This window comes from Eptesicus fuscus, chromosome 11, assembly GCF_027574615.1.
Source record: "Eptesicus fuscus isolate TK198812 chromosome 11, DD_ASM_mEF_20220401, whole genome shotgun sequence".
Classification (NCBI taxonomy): Eukaryota; Metazoa; Chordata; class Mammalia; order Chiroptera; family Vespertilionidae; genus Eptesicus; species Eptesicus fuscus.
In genome coordinates, this window is record NC_072483.1 from 38,224,479 (window position 1) to 38,242,099 (window position 17,621).

A 17,621-nucleotide genomic window follows, 5' to 3' on the forward strand; every position below is an offset into this window, starting at 1 on the left:
GGACATTGTCTGTAATGCCCAGAGCTCAGTAGAATTTGAGGAGGATGAGAGTGGAGAGGAGGCTTCCCTTGATGGGATGATCTTTGGTAATCTCCAGGGATCTTCACGGTTCTGACAGTCTGGCTTTAAGAAGATGGGAAATGAATGCAGTAAGTGTGGGCCAAGTTGGAACAGTTTGATAATCAGAAAAAAGGGGAGGGAATTTGTTCTTCTGAGGGAATGGTGAGTTCAGAAAATAGTTATATAAGACAGAAAAAATATAAACAGAACTGTTTTTTTAGGTAAGAGAAATGTAGGCACATTAAATATAGATATGAGTTCATGGAACCTGAAAATTATATGTTAGTAAGAAAAGGGGGCTCTTGGTGTTAAAATTGGTAAGACAAATGACCAACTTCGATATAGCATCTTATCTCAAAGATGTTTGGTTTATAAGGTGTTGCTCACATTTTTTTGAGCCTTACCAACATATAAGAAGTAGGTTTTGGCTACTTCCCTGGTGAGGAAATTAAAAAGGTTAACACTGTAAAGGGTCCAGAATAGCTTTAATGTGGAAAAGACCTTTTCTCTGAGACTGCGGGGGAGGATGAGGGAATGGCTATCAAGGGCACAAATAGGTTTGGAGTTACAGTGGCGGTAACTGGGGACCCAGTCAGTTTATGGACTACACACCTGAATGTCCCTGCCCCGGACACGGTCCAACATGTGTGAATAGCTAAAAAGAGGCAGACAGGAAGTGATCCAAGAAATTCCCTTTGCCCTTCTCCACATGATATTCCACAATGATATGATCTTTGAGGATTCTTTGAAAGTGTTGGGCGTAATATCACTCTCCACTTGCCTAATGGAGTCCTAAGGTGTAAAGCAAATTATTCTCTCAACTCCAAATACAGCCATTGTAAATTCTCTGGATATTTAAATCTGTGAGATGTAAAGCATTGTTAAGAGATGAGGTCTTTCTCTCATCCCTTAATCCCACTGGTATTGGGTACGTTACAGCCATTATTGATCAGTGATTTAATATTAACTGCACAGATGAAAAGAAACTAAATTACAGTATCCCAGTGGATTTTGGTTTGGAGGGTCATTTTGAAGTAAGAATTCGCTTAAAGAAAATCCTCTCTGGCTGTTCAGATCTCAGGATTTGGTGATCAACTATGGAGGCAGAAATGCTTTTCCATTTCATAGTCAAATGCATCAGAGTGAGTTCCCAAGCAGCTCATCTCTTCCAAATTGTCATTGTCACACTTTACCCGGGTGTCCTTCTTCCAGAATGAAAAGTTCAGTGAGAGAAGGCTTTGTGAGTTAGGGAAGGAAAGATGCAGACGGCTTGATGTGGATTAAGGAATTCAGACTGAAGGGAACTTCTGAGGTGGGGGGGAGGTCATTGGGATGACATTGTAGAAGAGAGTAATTTGAAAGGATAGTTGGGAAGCTTTCAGAAGAAAAATAATCGCAGTTTCTTAATGAATGCAAAAACTGAGATAATGTCTGATCACTCATTTCAAACCTCAGTAGGTTTCAGAACTTGGGTAGAAGCAAAGTCCACGTTGAACAGTTTCGAGAACAAGTTAATCGTGCATTTGGGTGTCTTGTCAATTCAGGCAGAAAGCCTGGAATTGCCACTGCTCCCCAGCTTGTAAGGGGGAGGTTTGGATGACTACTTCTCTTTGCTAATCTGGGCCGTGTGTCTGCAGATGCAGTGTGGAGGCAGCAGTGACTGGGCCAGGGGCACCCCTGTTCCCTGCAGGACCTACACAGCTGCAGGGTCTGGGAGCGAGCCCCAAGTGAGCCGTAGGCTCTTTGTCTTCAGGGTGAATTTTGTGGCGGCCAAGCCTGTGCAGCTGCTCTCCCTGCTTCCACAGCAGCTGCCAACTGGGAGTCGTTTCTGGCTCTTTCCCCAGAGTGTTTCAGGTCGAACTGGAAGCTAGACATTCTGGGGCACAGTCACAATTGGGTAGCAATATAGAGATTGTTTCGAAAGGAAAGGGGGGCGTGGAGCAGAGAAACTGCTGGGTTCTGCCCCTTGACCCACTTCTTCTTCTTTTCATGGGCATCCTGTTTTTTTCCTCTGGTCCAGCTGCCACCTGAGATAAAGCAGCCGCCCTGCCTGAGCCCTGGGCAACGAGGGTGGGACGGATCCTGTTCTGAAGTGGTTCAGCCCTTGGGTGTGCCTGGGTTGTGCCCATTTGGTTTGGTTCCTGCCTTCCTCACCCAGATGCCTGTGTACCTTGAGAATCAAAACGTGGTTGAGCTGTCTGATGGGAAGGGGCCTCTCTAGAGCGGCTGAGGGTGTGGCTGACTGCCCCTCGGGTGGCTCCCTTAACCCTGTTGGCTTGGGCCCACTTCCCCTTCATGTTAGGAGTTTGACTCCAATGATCCGGGGCTCTCTTAGCCCAGGCAATGAAGCCTGGGTTATTTTACCCCTAGTTTTCTCGAGCAACTACTAGTAAAAAACATCCACCTTGGTAAACAGCTCTTCTTCCCACCCCTAGTATTGGAAGTCTTTGAGAGGACGCAGGGGGTGGGTGCTTCCCCTTCATGTGAGTGAGGGTAATACAGGTGGTGCTCTCAGCTCTGCTTATTATGATTTTCGAGATTCCTAACAAAAGGCAGTCAGCATTGAACTTTGGTGCCGATATTACAACTCAAAGGTAACGTTGCTCTTTTGTTCTTCCCTTATTGTACTTTTCTAAGACCTGTTATCTCTTATCTGCAGATTTACACATCTAGGGAAAATTGGTTCATGAATGTACAGCTCTAGACAATTTAGCAGAATGAACAAAACATTAAGATGAGAGACTGTTACAAGTTGCATATTGTTCTTAAGCTCTAACTTCAGTAAGCAGTTTGCTTTCTACATTATTTCATTCCCTGATGGATGCTGATTTTAAAATGTAAGAGAGGTGTGAGAATAATGTGACTATCATTTTGTCAACCATAATTAAGTAATTAGGCTTCTGGATACAAGCTTAACCTACAGCTCAGCATTTACATCAAACCCAACGATAAAAAATTTCTTAAGTGCAAAAACCAAGACGACCAGCCTTAGATCAGATAAGAAAGGAAAGTTTTCCGAGCATACCCTGTGACATTCAGGTAAAGGTGCTTCTAGCTTTAATATGGAGTATGTTGAGAACACAGCCCGATTTTTCCACATTTGGATGGACCATAAGGTGTATTATTGGATCCTGTCTCTTGGGACACATTTCACTGGGATTTAAAAATCTTGGTTTCAACTTGGACTTCTGGTGATTAGCCCTTGAGTTGGAATCCTGGATGTCTGTCACTGCTGCAGGGTTAGGGTTACGGTTACGGTTAGGGCTCTGCAGAGCAAATTTCCACCGAAGTGCTCCTGCCCCCACCTTGCCAGCATGCCTGTTGCGTGTTACTTTACTTCAGTCTTCTGTGGGCATTGGCCACCCTGCTCTTAAAGAGGAAGATGAAGGCCTTCTTCTGCTTTTGGTGTCTGACGTGCCCGTTTTTCACATGACATGGAACTAAGAATAGCTTTCAGATAATAACACTGGGTTCTTCTGATTCAGGTCAAGTATTTCACCCTTTGCCCTTGGAGTTTCTCTTTTCCTAACGTGTCACAGCCTCTTAATGAGCATGTATTGCCAGAGGACAGGCAACAGTGTCAAACTTCGTGCATTTTATACAAATACACAAGAGCACCAGACAGGCCGCTGTGGTGCCAGCTCCCCAGATGTGATAGTGAAACTCCCCAGAGGGCATCTTCATTGTTTTCTTTCTTTGTTCCAGAAGCAAAGGCCGATAACGAACCGAGCTGTTCTCCGGCAGCTCAAGAACTGTTGACAAGGCTGGGATTTTTACTGGGAGAAGGGATCCCAAGTGCCACACACATAACCATTGAAGAAAAAAATGAAACCATGGTAATGCCCGAGGAGCCCCCTGCATCCCATACCTGCCCAGAGGATGAATGAAGGGACAGCCGTCTTCTCCCACCTGGAGGGCGGAAGTCACTGTTTAGTCAGATGAGTTTGGGCTGTTGTGTGTATTGAAATGTATTGCAACTTCTTGTGGGTTTTTGCAGGGGGCGGGCGGGAGAGAGGGAGGGGGAGATGCAGGAGGGTGCAGAACTTAAGAAAATGTCCACATTAACCTTCCGCAGTCACCACCTGGAGAAGAGTGGCTAAATGAATCCAAGTGGCTGAGAGGATTCCTCAGTAATGACGCTCCTTTTATCTTTATAGCCCCATTCTTCTCATGTGGCTGCTTTGGTATATGCTTTCCTGTGCCTTTTTTTTTTTTTTTTTTTTTTTTTTTAGCACTTGAGATTTTGGAGGGTCAGCGGGGTGAGGAAAAGATTTATAGGAGATGAGGCAGAGACAAAATGAGATGAAACCAAGTGGTTCATCTACCAGAGAGCACTCCCCATCCCGGGGCATGGCAGCCTGCCACTTGTGAGCCGAGATGTGTCCGCTGAATAGCAATGAGGGGCCGGCGCTGCTGCCCCTGCCAGGGTCTCTGCATGGGCGTCATGCCTCGGATGAGATCGCACTGGCCACCAGTCTCCCTCCCCCTGCCCCCGAGCCCGTAAATCTCCAGGAATTGAAGCGGGTTGCGGCGCCCGTGAAACATGACAAACACAGAGTTCCCAGATTTTCCGTACAGAGGTCAGAGGACCCATTTGTCTTCTGCAGACTTGAAATGAGAGGAAGTCGGCCTGTTTGCTATTTCTGTTTTCCAAACGTGCGTTCCCACTCAATTATTTCTGAGAGTGCCCTTGCCATAAAAAAAAAAAAAAATCAGCAGAACAAGGATGTTTTCCTTAAACTTTCGGAGACCGTGTAGATAGTAAGCTCCCAAGATTTTAAAAACTGTTTTCCACTTTCCTGTTTTTCTTGTGGTTGTTTTAGCATCAAAAGCAAAAGCATGTGTCGAAGCGTCCTGTGTGAGCCCTGCTAACTTACCTCCTTCCGTTCGTCTTACAGTGCACAGCTCTGAGCCAAGGCATCAGTCCTTGCTCCACACTAACAAGCAGCACCGCATCTCCTAGCACCGATAGCCCCTGCTCGACCTTGAATAGCTGTGTCAGCAAGACGGCAGCCAACAAAAGCCCCTGTGAGACCATTAGCAGCCCTAGTTCCACCCTGGAGAGCAAGGACAGTGGAATTATAGGTAAGAAGCACACTGCTCGGTAATGTAATGGCTCAATGCACGTCAGCCGGAGCGTTCATGCACCGGGCTCTTCCTGAGAGGGGTTAGCACGCTCTGTGAAGGTCGGTCGGTCAGGGCCCGCCCTCTTCTTTGCACAGCCGACAGAATGAAGCATCGGCTTTTACATTCCTTGGCGTTTCTTTTATAACGCTGGGCTCATCTGGGTAAAAAAATTTTCCGGATCGGATCTCGCCGGTGGAGTTCCAAGAATCTGCCCTCCTCACCAATGAGTTGCATTTGTTGGAGGTTGGGTTCCATCCGGACGCAGCAGGGCAGTGAAATCCAGGCATATCTCGAAGTCTCCCCAGTCCAATCTCAAGGTCACTCACGTCCCTACGTATTTCCAGGCGTTTGTTCTTTAGTTTCTCATAATGGGATTTGAGGCCAGGATTTTCTGAGAGTGGCTCCCCCTTGTTTATTTTCCCTCCACACTTTCATAGTAGGCATGCTTGTCCTGACGTGAGGGTCAGGAGACACGGATTGTAGTCCTGACTCAGGCTGCTCAGCTGCCTGACTTGAGCAACGTGGAATTGAGCTCTTTGCACATCTCTTTCCTCCCTAAAATGAAGCATTCTGATTAGTTTAGTAGATTCTGGTCCCAGGTGCGTAGTGGCATCGTCCAGGGAATTTAAGAGCCCTTGTTTTCACGTCTCATCCCAGACAGACTGCACTTAAGTTTCTGCAGGCGGGCCCGGACATCTGTGTGTCTCAGGTCTCCAGCTTGGCGCCCTTCAGATAACAGATGTGTGGGACCCCTGGAGGGTTGTTCAGGTCCTCCTCTGCTCTAAGACCGTGCTGCTGTTTAACATCTGTGCTCTACCGAACAATTCAGCTCCTTCCCTTTTGCTCCCATATTAATATGAAATCAAACGGAATGGCATGTGAGTTTCTGGTTTTCTTCAGTGACCTGCAATCTCTTTTCCAGTGCAGTTTGAAAATCCACGTTGCAGGTTCACCCAGTCTGTATTGTGGAGGTGGCCCCAGAAGGTCTGTGAGATTCCCGGGTCCGGTTTGGGGGCAGCCTGGTGTCGCCCTCACCATGGCTTTGTGTGGGGCCCCTCAGCATAAGGAAGGCAGCGTCTTCCCTCAGTTTTTACATGGATTACGCTCTTTGCTGGGGTTTTGTTTCGTTAATTGCTTTATTGAGATATAATTCACGTACTATAGTATTCACCCATTTAAGCCATTTAAGTTATATTCAAAGTTATACAACCATTACCACAATCTGATTTCAGAGCATTTCATCACCCAGAAAGAAAACCTATGCCCATTAGAAGTCACCCCTCATTTCCCCTCACCTCCAGCCCTACTCAGGCTACTTTCTATCTGTATAGATTAGCTGATTCTGGACATTTCATATAAATGGTGGGTGGAGGTTTTTGTAGCAAATTTAAATTCTCATCTCACTCTGCTTCCCCACCTGCTGTGTAGTCTAGTTCAGCTAACTTTTCCCTGTGTTACTTCTGTTCTCATGCCCTCATGTCCTCCCTCTCTCTCTGAGCTGCTCACCATTGCTAGATCTCTGGCATTAATCTGTGACAGCCAGGTAACTTCCTTTACACCATTCTTAGCTCTTCTGAAGTCCCCTTTCCGTACAGTTGATTTTCATTCAAGGAGTTGGCCAGTGCTACCATTTTGGGGGGGACAAAAAACTTTTCCTTTCCATTGTATGTTCTGGCATTGGCATTATATGCCTCTTACTATAACCAAGCCAGTTTCTTTCTTTTTTTTTTTTTTTTTTAAATTTCTTTATTGATTAAGGTGTCACATATTTGTCCTCATCCCCCCATTCCCATCCCACCCCTCTCCCCACGCATGCCCCAATCCCCTGTTGAACTTAACCGTTGGATAGGCTTATATGCATGCATACAGGTCCTTTGGTTGAACTCTCCCCCTCCCCCCCACCCTCCCCCTACCCTCCCCTATCCTCCCTCTGAGGCCCGATAGTCCGATCGATGCCTCCTTGCTTCTGGTTCTGTTCTTGTTCCTCAGTCTATGTTGTTCATCATTTCCCCTAGATGAGCGAGATCATATGTCACTAGATATATACTAATAAGCACTGAATGTGAGACGAGCAATAATAGTTATGCTGACAGGCAAATGAATCAGTCTGTAGCGAGCTTCCCCCTGGACCAACAGTTCTTTTGAGACTCAATTTCAATGTCCAGTAGTTCCTTATGTGTACATGTCAGCACTGACCCCCCAGCTCTGGATGGTGGACAAATGGCGGTAACGGAGGTCCGACTCCCTCTGGTTTGGTCTCGGCCGAACCCAGGGGCACGGCGTCACCCGGACTAAGGGGCACGTGGCCTCACCCATACCCAAGGGGCGCGTGGTCTCACCCGGGCCTGGGACCCAGCCTCACCCGGATGGATCCAGGGGCACACGGCCTCACCCGGACCCAGGCTCTGGCTTCACCCGGACCCAGGGACACTTGGCCTCTCCCAGACCCAGGGCCACTTGGGCTCACCCGGACCTAGGTGCACGAGGCCTCATCTGGATCCAGGGACACATGGTCTCACCCGGACCCAGGGACGCTTGGCCTCTCCCAGACCCAGGGCCACTTGGGCTCACCCGGGCCTAGGTGCACGAGGCCTCACCCGGATCCAGGGACACATGGTCGCACCCGGACCCAGGGACGCTTGGCCTCTCCCAGACCCAGGGCCACTTGGGCTCACCCGGACCTAGGTGCACGAGGCCTCATCCGGATCCAGGGACACATGGTCGCACCCGGACCCCGGGACGCTTGGCCTCTCCCAGACCCAGGGCCACTTGGGCTCACCCGGGCCTAGGTGCACGAGGCCTCATCTGGATCCAGGGACACATGGTCTCACCCGGACCCAGGGACGCTTGGCCTCTCCCAGACCCAGGGCCACTTGGGCTCACCCGGGCCTAGGTGCACGAGGCCTCACCCGGATCCAGGGACACATGGTCTCACCCGGACACAGGGACGCTTGGCCTCTCCTAGACCCAGGGCCACTTGGGCTCACCCGGGCCTAGGTGCACGAGGCCTCACCCGGATCCAGGGACGCATGGTCTCACCCGGACCCAGGGACACTTGGCCTCTCCCAGACCCAGGGCCACTTGGGCTCACCCGGGCCTAGGTGCACGAGGCCTCACCCGGATCCAGGGACACATGGTCGCACCCGGACCCAGGGACGCTTGGCCTCTCCCAGACCCAGGGCCACTTGGGCTCACCCGGACCTAGGTGCACGAGGCCTCATCCGGATCCAGGGACACATGGTCGCACCCGGACCCAGGGACGCTTGGCCTCTCCCAGACCCAGGGCCACTTGGGCTCACCCGGGCCTAGGTGCACGAGGCCTCATCTGGATCCAGGGACACATGGTCTCACCCGGACCCAGGGATGCTTGGCCTCTCCCAGACCCAGGGCCACTTGGGCTCACCCGGGCCTAGGTGCACGAGGCCTCACCTGGATCCAGGGACACATGGTCTCACCCGGACACGGGGACGCTTGGCCTCTCCTAGACCCAGGGCCACTTGGGCTCACCCGGGCCTAGGTGCACGAGGCCTCACCCGGATCCAGGGACGCATGGTCTCACCCGGACCCAGGGACACTTGGCATCTCCCAGACCCAGGGCCACTTGGGCTCACCCGGGCCTAGGTGCACGAGGCCTCATCCGGATCCAGGGACGCATGGTCTCACCCGGACCCAGGGACGCTTGGCCTCTCCCAGACCCAGGGCCACTTGGGCTCACCCGGGCCTAGGTGCACGAGGCCTCACCCGGATCCAGGGACACATGGTCTCACCCGGACCCAGGGACGCTTGGCCTCTCCCAGACCCAGGGCCACTTGGGCTCACCCGGGCCTAGGTGCACGAGGCCTCATCCGGATCCAGGGACGCATGGTCTCACCCGGACCCAGGGACGCTTGGCCTCTCCCAGACCCAGGGCCACTTGGGCTCACCCGGACCTAGGTGCACGAGGCCTCACCCGGATCCAGGGACACATGGTCTCACCTGGACCCAGGGGCGCTTGGTCTTTTCCAGACCCAGGGGCACGTGGCCTCACCCGGGCCTAGGTGCTCGAGGCCTCACCCGGATCTAGGGACACATGGTCTCACCCGGACCCAGGGACGCTTGGCCTCTCCCAGACCCAGGGCCACTTGGGCTCACCCGGGCCTAGGTGCACGAGGCCTCATCTGGATCCAGGGACACATGGTCTCACCCGGACCCAGGGACGATTGGCCTCTCCCAGACCCAGGGCCACTTGGGCTCACCCGGGCCTAGGTGCACGAGGCCTCACCCGTATCCAGGGACACATGGTCTCACCCGGACACAGGGACGCTTGGCCTCTCCCAGACCCAGGGCCACTTGGGCTCACCCGGGCCTAGGTTCACGAGGCCTCACCCGATCCAGGGACACATGGTCTCACCTGGACCCAGGGATGTTTGGCCTCTCCCAGACCCAGGGCCACTTGGGCTCACCCGGGCCTAGATGCGCGAGGCCTCACCTGGATCTATGGACCCCTGGCCTCACTTGGACCCAGGGGAGCGCGGCCTCCCCCAGACCCAGGGGCGCTTGGCACCTCCGCAAGAGTCCCGCCTCTCCCCGCAGGCATCTGGGTCTCCCACGGGTCCCCAGAAGCTGGATTTCAGTGTGATGGAGAGCTAATCTCCCCTAGGTTTGGAACAAAAGCCCCTTTCCCCCGCCACCAACCAGACCCACGCGCCTCCACACCTCATCCCCTCCGATTTCGCTGGTTTCCTCTTCCCTCTTAGCTATAAATCTACCATTCAGCCATCTCTCCTGTAGTTCTGGATGGCAGAGGCTCTGTCCTCCATTCGTGCCCCTGAAATTGCTGTGCGCGGTGGAGTTCGCAGTTCCTTTGTTTAACTTAGCCGCCTTCTTGATTCTCCTCTGTCAAAATGGCTTAAAGGGCTTGAATGTAAGATGAGAACTCCTAAGAATCCTCCAAATTGGTGTTGGCGGCCTCCGGGGCCTCGAGGATCTCACTGCGCAGTTCGGCCAGGTCGGTGGCGCGGATGCGCCCCTCCTGCAGAAAGATGGTCTCTTCCTTCACAGAGAGCCGCTGCGCCGAGTCCGCGGCCGCCGCCACAGCAGCTGCTGCGGCGCCCACGAGCCCATGGCCCCGGCTGCGGTGCTGACTGAGAGGAGCAGCCGCCTGGTCTGGGGAGACGCGAGCAGCAGTCGCCACCCTCACTAGTCCATGTTCCAGTTGTATTTCCGAAACTGCCATGTGAGGCAACACATCAGCCTTCACCTCCGCCGTCATCTTTTTCGAGTTCCCCAATTTGTTCTTCTTAATCCCTTGAATTCAGTCAACTCTACTGAGGTCTAGTGGCGCCGGGAGGTGCACGGAGAGGGCGCCCGGGCCTCCGTCCGGTGTGCGGGGCGCGCGGCCCGCGGAACCAGGCGCGCGGGGGCCTCGCGGCGGGGATGGGCGCTGGGCGGCCGCCGGGCTCCGGGCGCCGCTGCCGCCGCGGTGTCCCCAGTGCCCCGGGCCGGGCGGCCTGCGGGGGCGGCGCAGTTGCGAAACTGAGTGAGTATCTACAGTTAAGTCTTGATTGTTGTTGGTGTCACTAGGAGGAATTGTCCTCCAGGCCAATTGTCCATGAGGACCCTCTTTGTCTATATAGGAAGAGTTGCTGTGCAGGAGACATGAGGCTCCTGTGTCTGTGTCCCTCTGTATTCCTTGCAAACACCTCTGAGAGAAACGCGCCCTGGAGTTTCGCCCGCTGCCTGGAACTGGGTTTCAATGTAGTTGGAACTGGGTCTCAGCGCAGTCTGGCGCCTTTGTCTCCTTCCCAGCAGGGCCATTCAGTGGCGCAGGCAACAGTCCCTCCTCTGCGCGCCCTCCCGTGTGCGCCTCTGGAGCCGCCGCTCCTCTGTGCCTCTGCCCCACAGGCCAAATTCATTCCCCCAGCATGTGCCTGGCTTCCCAGGGTTTCGCCCGGAACTGGGGTTCAGTGCAGTCGGAACTGGGGTTCAGCACGGTCCGGAGCCCTTGTCTCCTTCCCGCTAGGGCAGTTCAGTGGCGCAGGCAACAGTCCGTCCTTTGCGCCCCTTCCTGCGCGCGCCTCTGGAGCTCTGCCTTCCGCCGCTCCTCTGTGCCTGCGCCCCACAGCCCAGATTCATTCCCCCAGCCTGTGCCTGGCTTCCCAGGGTTTCGCCCGGAACGGGGTTCAGTGCAGTCGGAGCCGGCGCTCAGCGCAATCCGGAGCCTTTATCTCCTTCCTGCCAGTGAACGCCGGCCAGGCCGTCAGCCGCCCCTTCCTCTCCGGCTCCATCCTCCCCGCAGGCGCGCGTGCTCGTGTCTCCGTCCGTTTCTCCATACCTCAGGCTTTTGCGGCTCCCCCGACTGTCCCCGTGGCCTTCTCCTTCTCCCCAGCTGTGGGCATTTCAGTCCGCCAGCTTTCCTGTGGTTCTGGACGATGACCGTTCTGACCTCTAGTTGTATTTTTGAAATTGTTGTGCCCGGCTGCGGGTTAGGTGTTTAACCTATGGCGCCATCTTGGTTTCTCCAAGCCAGTTTCTTGTTTTGACAGTTAGAAACTTTTTCAGTCATAAAAATATGACATTCATTCATTCATTCATTCATTCATTCTTCTCTCTCGCTCTTTTTCTCCCTCTCATGGAGAAACAGTGCTGCAATTTATAGAGTTCTGATGAGAGGAAAGAAAAGTTGCTGGTTGAGTTTTCTGTATTGTCCATGAAAGACCGAGCTGCTGGAATATTGAAGCCCTTAGTGAGTGCTTGATTGAATACAGGTCCGCTCAATCCCGGACTGCTCAGTTCCCTTATTACATGTTCTCCACAGCACCTCAGTATTTCCTTCAGTTGACTTTTTCTTGTTTTATTATTTACTTCTGTCTCCACATGGAAAGGGGTCTCATCTGTAGTATCCCAGCTCTCTCCTGAGCTCCTGGCTCGGTGTTGGGAATGAGAAATTAAAGAAGCAATGCAGGATCCCCATCCAAGTTGGCACTGTCGCATCTTTTAATGTCATCCGTATTTTAAGCTCTCTTGTCCTTATAGCTATAAATGACACATTTTGTGGCATTGAAGCTGTCCTTCGCTTTTTGGCTCAAGTCAGCGTGTTCCCTTCACTCAGCAGATGAGTGGGAGGCATTGAGAAGGGGCAGGTCCCTCTTTTACGGAAAACTCCAGATTGGAGACTGGGCGTCTTGTTGCTCTAGCTGGTCTGCAGGCAGCAAGGACGTAGGTGGCTGGGATGGAAGCGCTGAGCTGGTGGAAACGCTCCTCTGCGCTCTCCCCGTCGCTGGCCTGCAGAGTGACAGGCTGTTGCCAAGGGACACATTGAGGTGTGGTAGGGAGCAGGAAGAAAAGCAAGGGTTTCCTCTCCAGACGGACTGTAGCCACAGCTCTTTGAAGGGGCAGGAGTGGTGGGGCCGAGGAGGGAAGGCGGTTCCTCCTGAGTCAGGACAGGGTGTGCGGGCTCCGTTGCCCTTCAGAAAGCGGGCATCCGTGACTCGGCTGTGGGCCTGTGGTTGCTGGGGCTGCATGTGTGCTTTTTCTCCCTGAAGAACAGTGTTTGTTTTGATAAGGTGTAGCCTGGGAATGGCAGCCTTGGGGCCTCTTCAGTGTTTCACGGAATGAAATACTCAGGAACACAGTGATCCTAGTGGGCAGAGATGAAAGGGAGATAGCTTGGCTTTCTGTTTCAAAAGGCCTGGCAGCTGCTGCTAAAATAGGCCGATTCGGATCCAAGTTCCAACTTAAAGCCTGCAGATGAGAGGAGGAGGCTTTCCGCTTAATTTTCCACCTGAAGTTGTTTAAGATTTGTCAGTCCATAGAGCTCAGGTCCAAGCGGCAGAGGTGCTGGGGACGGCCGGTGTAAAGCCCACACAGCTTATGGCACTACACGCTTTGGGGAGCTAGTGGCTCCCGGAGTATCGGGCTCCAATCAGACGTCCATGGCACAGCATGAACACAAGTTATTTGGGACTTTCAGGGAAAGTTCAACCCATCCTTCAACATTCCTGGGCCTCCCCTTCCATGTAAGCTGATTTCCACCAGGCTGATTATATTTGATCTAAACTTTTCGCCCAGCAGTGCCAGAGGGGAGCTTGTTCCCACACGCCCAGACAGCCTCCTCGGGGCAGCCACGGGGTGCTCGGCCTGGGTCTGTTTCCACTGGCTTTGACATATTGCAGGGGAAGAGAGTTTTCCTTTTAGGAACTGCTTAGTAGGAGAAAAGGCGGGCTAATGACCATTAGAAGAATTTATTGGACCCCTTCCAGTCTTTCTCTGTGGAGGCCAGAGCTTAGCAGAGCCCCCCCCCCCCCCTCCCTCCAGCCTCTGTTCCCGCTTTATTGTGTTATACAGAGGGGAGTCCCACTTTATCCTATTTCAGAAGGCCCAGGTTCTGCCAACATAAATGCCTTTAGAAGTATAATAATTCTGTCATGTAGAAATACTGTCTAAGCTGAACGGGATTAACCGAATTCCCTATGAATATCTTCTTTCTTTCTTTATTTTTTTTAAGTGAAATTCCTTACTCTAAACGTATTGAAATCATTGGCATGACCTAGAAGTTAGTGTCTGATTTTTCAAATTGGACATGTGAAAACCTTCTCAATGTGAAACCCAGCTGTACCCAATCATCGTAAACTGGTTTCTCAATTACTTGCTTTGAAAGGGGGAAAACTTTATAAAGAAGTGGTTTTTAAAGGTGTTTCTTCCATGCCTGAGAAAACATTTTTTCTTAGTGATACTCCCTTGATGTAACTTGCTTCCAGCTGTTACAAATGGAAATTGGAAAAAAGTATATTCTCTTTGGAATCTGTGTGAAAACCAATCTGATTTTTTAAAAAATTTATTGATGAGAGAGAGAGAGACAGACAGACAGACAGACAGACAGAAACATTGATTTGTTGTTCCACTTATTTATGCATTCATTGGTTGATTCTTGTATGTGCCCTGACCGGGGACTGAACCTGAAACCTTGGTGTATTGGGACAATACTTCAACCAACTGCGCTACCCAGCCAGGGCACAATCTGATTTTTTTTTTAAAAGCATCACGCCAAAACCGGTTTGGCTCAGTGGATAGAGCGTCAGCCTGTGGACTGAAAGGTCCCAGGTTCGATTCCGGTCAAGGGCATGTACCTTGGTTGCGGGCACATCCCCGGTGGGGGGTGTGCAAGAGGCAGCTGATCGATGTTTCTCTCACATCGATGTTTCTATCTCTCTATCCCTCTCCCTTCCTCTCTGTAAAAAATTAATAAAATATATTTTTTAAAAAGCATCACTACAAATAGTGGGTTTTGAAACTTTTTTTTAATATAAACATATTGTTTAGTATTTGTTTATGTCCATAGCATGATCAACATTTTAAGTGTGTTTGTGAATCTGTTTTAAGAAAATGGGCTTTTCTCTATTAAGAAAGAAGGAAATTGGATATTAGATGAGGAAAAAAACAAACAATACCCAGCTTTTCATATCAAGATTTTTTAAAATAATTTTTCTGATCCATCAATACATGTGGCCAGGACGAGGACTTACAGGCAGCAATTAGAACAACTTCTGGCTGAGAAAAGAGGTTGTAGAAAGTCAGTCACCTCCTCTATTTCCTCCTTCCACTACCTGCAGGTCCCTGCTGACATGTATAATCTGCAGATGGCTTTTGTGGATGTGTTTCCTTTTGAGAGCTGGTGTGTGTTAGGACAGCTCCGGGGAGGGGGGTTCCCAGGGACAGTGGCCCTGTCTCCCCACTGGGCGTGTCTCCTGCACAGAGCAGGTGTGTTCACCTGCCGGGCTCCCCGACATCTGAGCCACCGCACTCCACCAGGCCAGGATGAGTAAGTGCCCAGAATTTGAAAAGGGGAAAGCGAGAGCCTGGGTTCTTCCTGCTGCCTTTCCCCCTGGCATTTGCTTTTGTCCTTCTCACGGTACAGCTGGGAGGCAGGTATGCATTTAGGCAGGGCAAGACCTTCGCAGAAACGTTTTTCCTGCAGGAGTGATTTCCAGCGAAATAATGACACTTGGATTAGTATCCTGCTGGTGCTTACTACTAGCTTTTGGTAATACTTGTCTTTCTGCTCAGTCGCTTAGGCTATTTTAAGAAAAGTTATGGTGGGCTGACTTTTATCTCCCTTGTCTCTCTTCTGTGCCCTCCAAAGCTTGTAAAATGAAAGTGAATCCAGAGGTAGCTTTAGACCTTTCATTTCCTGGACTTTGTGTCCAAGAGAGATGATCAGATGCAGAGAGAGGCATACAAAGAGGGATGAATTGTACTGTATTTTCATTTTTAACTTGTAAATCCTGCCCTTTGGATTTCATGCTAATGAGCTTCGTTGCCACCTGTATTGCCCTGTTTGCCACTAAATTGAAATGCTTCGGAACTGATTTGGTAATAACTGTTGTTTCAAATCTGTGACAATATTCATTTTACTACATTGCCTGCAATTTAAAAAAATCATCCTTAATTATAGACGCTTCCTTTTAATTTCCTAGGTGAAGGAGGAAAATTTGCCTTTACAAATGTAATTCTGTAATATATTTAATGTGGGAAAGAAATCCTTGGTGATGATTCGAGTCAGCAGAGTGCCTGCTATGATTTTATTCAGACTGGTTGTTCTGTCAATGGAGCAAGTATTTCTTGGCACCTACTGTGTACCAAGAGCAAGTTTGTCCAGTACTGGAACAAGGGACAGTACAGATAAGGCAGAGTATCTAGGTCAAAACTTGTCCACCTGTGGGAGCAGAAAATGGTCTGTTGTCCTGTGGAGGGTCTGGGCAAGTTGTCAGTGCCGAAAAGCGTTTAAAACGTGGCGGAGATTGACACCTGCGATGGAAGGTGTATGTTGTAGGTGCGTAATAATACCACCCACTAACAGTGCCTCGTGCTCTTTTCTGGAAGATTCAAGAACTTTGGGGAGTCTTTGGACTGTGTAAGGAGCTCCCCTGTCTGTGCCCTCGGTGTACAGGTTCTGTGACACGTTAAGCACTGTGCTGCGTGCTGTCGTTAGCAAAAGTCACGTTTCAATCCAGAGGCTTTTCTCTGGAGACTGCTCCTGCCGTGTCCGGCTGAATGAGGGCCGTGTGGCTGAGTGAGGCAGGCCTGCCCTCCTCCCTTCCCCTGCCCTACCCTCCCGACCGCCCTGCTCCAGCTGATCCTTGAGGTGTTTCCACAATCAAAAGCCTGAGGAATGCGCCTATGAATGCATGGCTCAGGTCCCCGGCCTTGCTGCATGTCATAGCAGAGCACGCCTTGCGCAATGCGGGGAGCACTGAGCTGGAGATTTGGTACAGAGATCTGTGTGTCACAAGCCAAAGCCCAGGGCATCTGCAAGGCCAGAAGGGGAGGAGGGCTCAGCTGCATGTTACACGGGGCTGGCCAGGAGGGCCGAGCGGTTGTCCATACAGAGTTGCAGAAGGAGAAGCCAGAAAGTTCCCCGGAACCAAAGGTAACTCAGGCTGCCACCCTCCCTGTGGCCTTCCAGGGAAGGGCGAGTTAGCCTGCTGCCTTCACCGGAGCCCTTTCCTCGCTGCGCCAGGGGAGATCAAAGGCAGCCACTGAAGGGAAGGTGAGCCTCAGAGGTTCCTGTGTGGCTGTCAGCTTGTGGGTGGGGCAGAGGGAGAAGCACAGGCTGGCACTTGTGGTCAGAAGGCCTCATGCGCGCTGATTTCATCCATGCCACCTTCCCCTCTGTCACTCCGGGAAATCCAAAGTATGGGTGGCAGCTGGAACCGTGTGCAGTGTGAGTGCCAAGGAGAGGACTCAGGAGGCCAGGGTGTTCAGATGCCGCTTCCTGGACTTGTCTCTCTAATCTTTTCCCATCCGCTATTCCTTCTTTGCTCGACCTTTCGAAAGTTATTCATGAACTTTATTCGGTCATGTGAGAGGAGGTGGTGCCTGCAGTAGCTGTGTTTTCCCTTTTTATTCATGTCTCCCCTGCTCTCGCTTTCCTAAGCAACCATTATGTTAGGTTCTTGTTGGAGCTTTAGTTCACTGGCCCAGTGGTTTCGCTCTTAAACTCTTCCTGTCAACCATTAAGTTGAATACAAAAGTTTTAAAAATGTCTGTGTTCTTTAGTGCTACTTTATTTTTCCTCAGTTGTACGGGGAGGAGAACGCTCCTGGGTGCCGATGATATAGGAGGCCCTTTGCATGGGCCCTTGTATCTGAGCTTTCTCCACAGTCCCGGGAAGGACAGAGGGTTGTCTTCATCGAGCCTGTGGAAAGGGAGAATGCGAGACGGTCATGGCGTGCTCGAAGAAAATGCCAACTTCATGTTATTTTCTTCTTTTCAAAATGTATACCTGTGTGTGTGGTGTACACTAACCAATTAGAATAGTGCATGCACATAATTTATAAATACATGTACTTGGGGTGCCGTCTCCAATATTTATACTAACGGGTGGCATGGTCAGGACAGTGTAGAGCCCCATTCTGGGGCGCAGCGAGGCCGGGGGCCTTGTGGGGCTGTCCTGC

The 17,621-nt window shown here is 51.2% G+C and overlaps 1 protein-coding gene across 1 annotated transcript in view; it reads left to right on the forward strand.

Moving 5' to 3' along the window:
* TANC1 (tetratricopeptide repeat, ankyrin repeat and coiled-coil containing 1) overlaps window positions 1–17,621 on the forward strand; it is a 184,126-nt gene that overhangs the window by 100,061 nt on the left and 66,444 nt on the right. The window contains exons 5-6 of the mRNA XM_054722812.1: window positions 3,769–3,896; window positions 4,959–5,145. Coding sequence (XP_054578787.1) covers window positions 3,769–3,896; window positions 4,959–5,145 — 315 coding nt within the window. The remainder of the gene's footprint in view (window positions 1–3,768; window positions 3,897–4,958; window positions 5,146–17,621) is intronic.